The sequence below is a fragment of the Macaca nemestrina genome, chromosome 7, assembly GCF_043159975.1.
Source record: "Macaca nemestrina isolate mMacNem1 chromosome 7, mMacNem.hap1, whole genome shotgun sequence".
NCBI lineage: Eukaryota > Metazoa > Chordata > Mammalia > Primates > Cercopithecidae > Macaca > Macaca nemestrina.
The window spans coordinates 7,413,796-7,422,903 of NC_092131.1; the positions used below are offsets into that span (position 1 = coordinate 7,413,796).

The window sequence follows — 9,108 nt, forward strand, 5'->3', positions numbered from 1 at the left end:
CTAAGACATGGCCTCCACCAATCCTCCTCACTCAGTTGGAAGCTGGTATGATTGGAGACTTTTCTTTCCCTTTCACTTCTAGCCAAAACTTCCGGAGCACAGGGTACAGAATGGGCAGGGAAGTGCCACTGGAAAAGTCTGCTGTTTGATTTTGCTTCTGAGAAGTTGTTTTGAAAAAGTTGTTTATGGCCAGGTGCAGTGACTCTCACCTATAATTCCAGCACTTTGGGAGGCCGAGGCAAGGGGGATTACCTGAGGTCAGGAGTTTGAGACCAGCCTGGCCAACATGGTGAAACCGCTGTCTCTACTAAAAATACAAAAATTTGGCAGGCACCTGTAATCCCAGCTACTCGGGAGGCTGAGGCAGGAGAATTGCTTGACCTTGGGAGACGCAGGTTGCAGTGAGCCGAGATCACACCACTGTACTCCAGCCTGGGCAACAGAGCAAGACTCCGGCTCAAAAAACAAAAAGGAGAAAAACTTGTTTATGGATCTGGGACATTTATCATTCACTTAGGGACCAGCAGAGCCCTCGAGGTGAGCAGTTAGCATGAGGTCAGGAAACACAGAGGCCTACAGACGGTCACTGGGCCTGCAGGCTTCTTATGGGGCAGAACAGGGTCCGGCCAGGCCCTCACTCTAAATCCCCATGCCTGACTTCGGCTCCAAAATCAGAATCTCCACACCAGAGAAGAGGGCACATAACAGGTTCAGGCAGGTTAGTGGCACCTGCCTGTAGTCCCAGCTACTCAGGAGGAGGGCTTGAGCCCAGGGATTCAAGGCTGCAGTGAGCTACTGTTGTGCTAGTGAATAGCCACTGCACCCCAACTGGGGTGGCACAGCGAGGCCCCATCTCTAAAACTAAAAAAAATAAAATAGTAGCACAGTGCTGATGATTCAAGTGGCTTTGCTGAGTGAGTACCTGCCACCTGCACAGAGTCAGCCTGTGTGATCTAACTGCATCCCAACTACCACCCTAGCTGGCCCTGTCCACTCAATATCATTTCCTGTCACACAGAGTCGCACTGGTCACCCGCTTCCATCATCTTAGTTGCTGGCAGCAGTGCTGCATACCCACCCCCAAGTCGTCCCTCCATCTGTTTTCCTGTAAGTCAGGGCTGGTAGGCTGCTTCCTGCATCACTAAGGACTGGTCACATCAAGGAGGCAGAACTGAGCCACTCAGTTCTCGAGCTCCACCTGGAAGCCTGGTGTCCCAGGAGCCAGCCTGGTCCTGCCAATCCCTGTCACATATGGCAGGTTCCTGACACTCTGGGCCTGATTTCCTTCACCTGTAAGATGGCAAAAGCACTACAGAGGTCATTGGGTTGTTGGGGATAAAATACATGTCACAACCCTAACAGCCAACATGGATGGCACATCTGCTGTGTGCCTACCATGGAACAAGGGGCTTCGCCTGGGAAGGGGGAGTGTGCAGGTGGTGGTGACGCCAGCGCATCCTGAAAAACGTGCAGCAGACACCAGTTTCCTTATTCTCCTCTCAGATAAAGGGCTGGGAACTGGCCTTTCAATACCCTCTTCAAACTGCCTCAGGAGCCCAGGACCCGTGTTCCCAGACTTTCTTCCTGACACTAGAGCTTCTTCTCCAAGGCCCAGCAGGGAGGGCTGTGGCCACCACACAGCAGTGACTCCGTCAGGCACTTTCTTCCTCCTGTTTATTAGTATTTTCCATAGTTTTTGGTTCTATAACTTTTTTTTCTTTTTTCTTTTTTCTTTTTCTTTTTTCTTTTTTTTTTTTTTAGGAAAGGGAAGGGAAACGTCCCATTCGTTAGCTTTTTTCTTTCAGCCCTGCAGGCCTGCCCACCAGCCAGCCACACAGCGCCAGCCCCTTGCGTGGGCCTTGCCTGAGCCTCTCGCGTGACTACTGCTTTCCCCGCCCAGCCTCTCAGCAGTGCCCTGCCACGATGGAGACTGGCACCTTTGCCCCAACACTCGTCTGCTCCCTTTGCACGATCCCAACTTATCTAGTTAGGAATCTGCTCTGGAATGTGTGTGTGTGTGTGTGTGTGTGTTGTGTGTGTGTGTGTGTGTGTGTGTGTGTGTGTGTGTATGAGATGGAGTTTTGCTCTTGTTGCCCAGGCTGGAGTGCAATGGAACGATCGCGGCTAACCACAACCTCCACCTCCCATGTTCAAGTGATTCTCCTACCTCAGCCTCCCAAATAGCTGGGATTACAGGCATGCACCACCACGCCCAGCTAATTTTGTATTTTTAGTACAGACGGGGTTTCTTCACATTGGTTAGGCTGGTCTCAAACTCCCTACCTCAGGTGATCTGCTTGCCTCGGCCTCCCAAAGTGCTGAAATTACAGGTGTGAGCCACTGCACCCAGCTGCTGTGGAATTCTTTTGAGGAGACTTACTAAACATAACAACTTAGAATTTCTTGACTCTGCCTACCCTTTTTCCCATAAAAAAATGTTAAGGCTGGGCACAGTGGCTCACTCATGTAATCTCAGCACTTTGGGAGGCCACGCAGGTGAATCACCTGGGGTCAGGAGTTTGAGACCAGCCTGGCCAACATGGTGAAACCTTGTCTCTACTAAAAATACAAAAATAGCCGGGCATGGTGGCAAAAAAAAGTTAAGGGGCCGAGCACAGTGACTCGTGGCACAGTAATCCCAGCACTTCAGGATGCCAAGGCAGGCAGATCACTTGAGCCCAGGAGTTCAAGACCAGACTGGGCTACACGACAAAACCCGGCCTCTACAAAAAATACCAAAAAATTAGCCAGGCTGGTGGCACACACCTGTACTCCTAGCTACTCAAGAGGCTGAGGCAGGAAAGTAATCTGAGACCAGGAGGTCAGGGCTGCAGTGAGCCGTGATCACACCACTGCACTCCAGCCTGGGCAACAGTCTAGAGATCCTATCTAAAACAAAAAAATTAGGGTGACATTTGTGCATTGGAGGTTTCTCAGATGCTCACTGAAAGAATGTTGAAGGAGTTTTGCCTATTTTTTCTGGCTTTTAGTAGCCCTAATTACTCTGTGATTATCTTCAATTCCTAAAAGGCATTGCGTTTCTGAGTTTTTAAGCTCTGACAGCGTTGCCTGTTTGTAAGTGGAGACCTGCCTGCAGGCCCCCCTACCCGCGCAGTTCCCGTGGGTTTGCCTTCCCTTACTGCCTTACCCTGCCCATGCCTTCTTGTTCTGCTTTCTGTGGGAGGCTGGCCGCTGCTTTCCTGTCCCTGTTAACACTGCAGTACCCATCCCTAAGAGAGGCTGCCCTTCCTGCCATCTCCCTTACTCTGAGGATGACTTACTCATCTTTTTATTTATTTATTTTTTTAGTTTTTATTATTTTAGAAACAAGGTCTTGCTCTGTCGCCCAGGCTGGAGTGCAGTGGTGCAATCACAGTCCACTATAACCTCAAACTCCTGAGTTTGAGCGATCCTTCCACCTCAGCCTCCCGAGTAGCTAGGGCTACAAGCGCACGTCAGCACACCAGCTAATTCCCTTTATTTATTTTTTTTTTTTTTTCAGAGAGGGGGGCTCACTAAGTTAGCTGACTGGTATTGACCTCCTGGCCTCAATTGATCCTCCCCCCTCAACCTCCCAAAATGCTGAGATTACTGGCACAAGCCACTATGTCCAGCCTTACCCATCCTTTCTCTGAAGTTTGTCACCTGAGGCACTTGTCTCCCCCAGGTTTCAGTTCAATCAGTGCCTTTGCTTTCCCAACTCTATTCTCCTGTGTCTCTGAGGATGAGGGAGTTCAAAGCTCATCTGCTCCCACCTCTCCTGCAGTGAGCCCCATGGCAGCCCGCACCCAAGCCTCACAGGAAGAATAGCAGTGGGGCCCCCACCAGCTCTGCACCTTGACCTTTCTCTGGTCCAGAATCTGACAGCACTCACACCTTTGACTTCCGCACTTGGGCTTGTCGCCAGCGTCCAGGCACAGGATGAGCAGGACTGACGAGTGTGTTTGTGTCCTCTTCTGGTGCAGGTCAATAAGCATGCGTTTTCTGGAGGGAGAGACACCATCGAGGAGCACAGGCAGTTTGGGGGCAACTGTGATGTGGACGTGTCTTTCATGTACCTGACCTTCTTCCTCGAGGACGACGACAAGCTCGAGCAGATCAGGAAGGTGAGCAGGGAGCCCCAAGGGCCCACAGCTGCCTCCAGCCAGCCACTCCTGCCCATGGGGCCTGGAAGGCTCCAACAGCCAGGCATGAAGGGTTGGTCGGAAGTGCTCAACTGAAACAAGGTGAAAACTGAGTAGAGTCGCCCTCATAGTTTTTAGACCTGGGCTCAGAAGCCTCATGAACAAATCACGAAAGAGCAGATACAAATTACTATTCATTTGGGAGTCACACAAAACAGTCTTGCTTTATTAGTCATCAGAGAAATCTAAGTTAACGTGATCAAAGCTAAGACAGTTCAGTACAGAATCAGTAGGGGCTTTTGTGTGGCCATTGACTGTGTTCAGTGATTGTGAAGCAGACGCTTCCAGGCACACTCATGTGAGCAGAGTGTTTATCGGCACAGCCTCGTAAGCAGTTTGGTGATGGGTACAAAGAGCCCAAAAATGTTCAGAGCTTCTCCTCAGGTTTTCTCATTCTTAGATTTTTTTCCAAGGAAATAATCCTGAATAAGAGAAAGCTTTCCACACAAAGATGTTAAAAATGATAATAGCAAGAAGTTCAACACAGACTTGATACAACAGAGGAAATGTTAAATAAATTAGAATTGTTACAGGGTGGATTATTATGCAGGCATGAACTCTTTTAAGAGTGTTCATATGCAGAGCAAGGTGGCACACATCTGTAGTCCCTGCTACTTGGGAAGCTGAGACAGGAGGCTCCCTTGAGACCAGGAGTTCAAATCCAGCCTGGGCAACATAGCAAGACCCTCTTTTTTTTTTTTTTTTTTTTTTTTGAGACAGAGTCTTGCTCTGTCACCCAGGCTGGAGTGCAGTGGCGCGATCTCGGCTCACTGCAAACTCTGCCTCCCAGGTTCATGCCATTCTCCTGCCTCAGCCTCCCGAGTAGCTGGGACTACAGGCTCCCGACACCATACCCGGCTAAATTGTATTTTTAGTAGAGACGGGGTTTCACCATGTTAGCCAGAATGGTCTCGATCTCCTGACCTTGTGATCTGCCCGCCTCGGGCTCCCAAAGTGCTGGGATTACAGGCGTGAGCCACCACGTCCAGCCAAGACCCTCATTTCTTTAATTTAAAAAAAAAAAAAAAGTTTTAGTGACACAGGAAAATATGCCTATGATAGTGAAAAAAGGATACCAAATGAAAACTCAGGGAGCAGTTAACTATGTTTAAATGAAATGCACATGAAAAGAAATGTAAAAAAATTCACCAAATGTTAGTGGCAGACCCCACCTCTGGGCACTGTTTAGGTGGGCAATTTGTAGGTGATTTTTCTTTGCTGCGGCTTTGTGGTTTGGGTACTTTATTAAATTTGCTTAATGAGCCTCCATTACAATCAGAAAAAGAGAAAAAAATCAGCAAAATTTGGCCAGGTGCGGTGGCTCACACCTGTAATCCTAGCACTTTGGGAGGCCGAGGCGGGTAGATCACGAGGTCAGGAGATTGAGACCAGCCTGGCCAATATGGTGAAACCCCATCTCTACTAAAAATACAAAAATTAGCCAGGCATGGTGGCATGTGCCTGTAATCCCAGCAACTCAGGAGGCTGAGGCAGGAGAATCACTTGAACCTGGGAGGTGGAGGTTGCAGTGAGCCGAGATCACACCACTGCACTCTGACCTGGCAACAGAGCAAGACTCCGTCTCAAAAAAAAAAAAAATTAGCAAGATTTTCCAGAAGCCGTAAGGCTGCCAGGAATTGTTGTTTAGTGCCTGGGGGAACGGCGGCCCCTAGCTTCGGTAGGGTTGGGGACTGCCCTCCCCATTGGCCCTTTCACTGTGAGAGACCAAGTCATGGCTACCGTCAAAGCCAGGTTTCTAGCCGTTTTAGGAAAAGTGTAGCTGAAGGTATAGGTTATTGTGGTAACAACACATCTCACTTCTGAGTGCCACCCACGTGCCAGCCTCTTCTTGGGTGGTGTGGGCTTAGCTGGTGCCCAAGGCAGGAAGGAGCCGCTCAGGACATATGGAGCCATCTCTCACATGGCTGTCTCCCTCTGGGCAGGATTACACCAGCGGAGCCATGCTCACCGGTGAGCTCAAGAAGGTACTCATAGAGGTTCTCCAGCCCTTGATCGCAGAGCACCAGGCCCGGCGCAAGGAGGTCACGGACGAGATAGCAAAAGAGTTCATGACTCCCCGGGAGCTGTCCTTCGACTTTCAGTAGCACTCGTTTTACATATGCTTATAAAAGAAGTGATGTATCAATAATCCCAGCCCAGTCAAAGCACTGCCACCCGTAGGCTTCTGTCTCATAATTATTGGGCCTGGTCTCTGTAAGCCTGTGTATGTTATCAATACTGTTTCTTCCTGTGAGTTCCATCGTTTCTGTCTCTTACGGGCAAAGCATTGTGGGTGATCGGTGCTGGCTAACATTGCATGGTCAGATAGAGAAGTCCAGCTGTGAGTCTCTCCCCAGAGCAGCCCCAAGGAGTGGAGCCTTTGGCTGGAAGTCCATGGGCCACCCTGTTCTGGTCCGTGGAGGACTCCGAGGGTTCCAAGTATACTCTTAAGACCCACTCTGTTTAAAAATATATATTCTATGTATGCATATATGGAATTGAAATGTCATTATTGTAACCTAGAAAGTGCTTTGAAACATCGATGTGGGGAGGTTTATTGAGCACAAGTTGTATTTCAGCCCACACCCCCTCCCAAAAGAAATTGGTAAGTAAAAGCTTTGCTATACATTTGACTAAGAAATCACCCAGCTTTAAAGCTGCTTTTAACAATGAAGATTGAACAGAGTTGGGCAATTTTGATTAATTGAGACTTGGGGGTGAAACTGTCCAGTTTACTGAACTCCAGACCATGCATGTATTCCACTCCAGAAATCAGCTCGCTTCCCTTGGCATACCAGTATTCTCCCGCCAAATGACCCTAGACCCTCTGTCCTGCAGAATCAGGGTCGCTTTTCCCCTGACTGTGTCCAATGCCAAGGAGTCCTGGCCTTTGCAGATGCTTCGTTTTGACCCTTGGCTGCAGTGGAAGTCAGCACAGAGCAGTGCCCTGGCTGTGTCCCTGGACGGGTGGACTTAGCTAGGGAGAAAGTTGAGGCAGCAGCCCTCGAGGCCCTCACGGGTGTCTAGGCAGGCCTCATTTCATCATGCACCATGAGCAGGTCTGGAAGAGCAAAGCCAAATCTCAGGGAAGCCCTTGGTTGATGTGTCTGGGTCTCCTCTGGAGCACTCTGCCCTCCTGTCACCCAGTAGAGTAAATAAACTTCCTTGGCTCCCACTCTTGGCTCCGGCTCTTGTCATTGTGCTCTGTCTGGGAGGTCTGAGGAGGGAGCAGAGACCCCTCCCCTCACCCTTCTGTGTATGACCTTGAGTCTGCTGGAGTCAAAATTTGGGGATGAAAGTGCACAGTCCCGGGAACCCCATGGTGTTGTGTCACAGCTCCCAGGAATGGGCTCGTGCTGGGAGAGCCCTTATCAGCATCCCGGTGCGGGCTCCGTCTCACACCACATTTCTCATTTCCAGCAGCTGATGGAGAACACAAGCAGAGGTTGTCCTCACTTTTCAGAGGAGGGGCTGGCCGTGGGGTACTTGGTGGTGCTGTGTAGTGACAGGGAGCACAGGCTGGGAGCCAGGCCGGGCCCCGTTCACATGAGGCCCAGGGCAGGCGCCGAGCTGCAAGGCAGCCCTGGGCTCATTCTACCGGCTCATCCTCATTTTGCAAGTGGGGAAGCTGAGGCTTAGGAGAGGAGAACATGACTTGTCCAAGGCCATAGGGTGACTCTGACACAGCAAGTCTGTCCTGACTCTTGGGAGGCTGGAGGCCTGGGCTCGAGTCCCACTCAGGTACCCATGTGCACCATGACCTCACCTACGCCTCCTCCCTGTCTCAACTCCTGCTGAGCTGGGCCCCACCCCTGCCCTCCCCTGCTCACCTGGCTGGCTATGGCCAGTGGGGGTGAGCCACCCACAGAGGCCATGTAGCTCACTAGCCTGTTGCCCTGGGCAACTAATGTGACTCCTTGTAGCTCTACTGCACCTGTGATGCAAGTGCAGTGAGGGGTGACAAGTGACGTCAGTGACAGCCACTGCTGTCGTTGTCCACCCAGCCAGAGCATCTATTGGCAGGGCCCTGGTGAGACCCTGGCCCCAGGGAGGAGTGAGCCAACACCGACCAGCTTCTCCCCTCACCGGCTGTGTGACTCTGGCCAGGTCACTTAACCTCCCCGGACCTCCATCTCCTCCCCTGTAAAAAGCAGTGATGCCTCTTGTTTAGGGTCTTAGGAGGGGTGCCCTGGGTGCAATACTCAGGTGACTTGCCCAAGGCCACTGCTGGTCAGGACACAGGGGAGCTGCACGTCTCCCAAACCTCCCCCATTTTGCTAAAAACCAGTGGTTTCTGAGAGAAATGTTCCCTGAAAGGCACGGGCATGTCTGGATTAGGATGGACAGGTTGCAGTGGCCCCATGGGTGTTTGGGGATGAGGCATGAGGCTGGGTGCCAGCACCACCGTGGTGCCGTAGGCTCTGCCAGAAGAGCACTCCTACTCCAGCTGGTGATGTCCACCCGGCAGACAGATGTGGGGCCGGCCCAGCTCAGCCTCTCTGCCCCGTGGCCCCCAGCCTGGAGGAGAGACCAGCTGAGCCTGCCTGAAAGGAGACGGGGCCTGAGAAGCACATAAAACAGCACTGGGTGGGGAAGCAGGGCCAGGAAGGAGGGTGGCTGAGCACACGGGTGGCTGTGGAACAGCTTGCTGCTCCAGGACAGCACTTGGCAAGCAACAGGCCTGCCTCTGGCCCCCAGTGCCCACCTGCAGCATCAGCAGCTGTGCCCTCCCCAGGGTTACGCTGGCTGGGCCTTGAGGCCCAGGACTCTCTGGTCATTACCATAGAGGTTGTAAAGACAGTGAGGACAGAGGCCCTTCCTGCAAACCCCCTCCCCAGTGACAGGCAGAGCCAGCTGCTCAGTGACACAGGCTCAGGGAGAGCCAAAGGCCCCACCTCCCAGAGTGCAGCCACTGCCAGAGCCG

At 51.6% G+C, this 9,108-nt stretch overlaps 1 protein-coding gene across 2 annotated transcripts in view; it reads left to right on the plus strand.

The window, feature by feature from the left end:
* Positions 1 to 7,359, plus strand: part of WARS1 (tryptophanyl-tRNA synthetase 1) — a 44,596-nt gene extending 37,237 nt beyond the window's left edge. For both annotated transcript variants that reach the window (XM_011716997.3, XM_011716998.3), the window contains exons 10-11: positions 3,966 to 4,106; positions 6,128 to 7,359. In XM_011716997.3, the coding sequence (XP_011715299.1) occupies positions 3,966 to 4,106; positions 6,128 to 6,289 (303 nt within the window). In that variant the 3' untranslated portion in view covers positions 6,290 to 7,359. The remainder of the gene's footprint in view (positions 1 to 3,965; positions 4,107 to 6,127) is intronic.
* Positions 7,360 to 9,108: the final 1,749 nt, after the last annotated feature.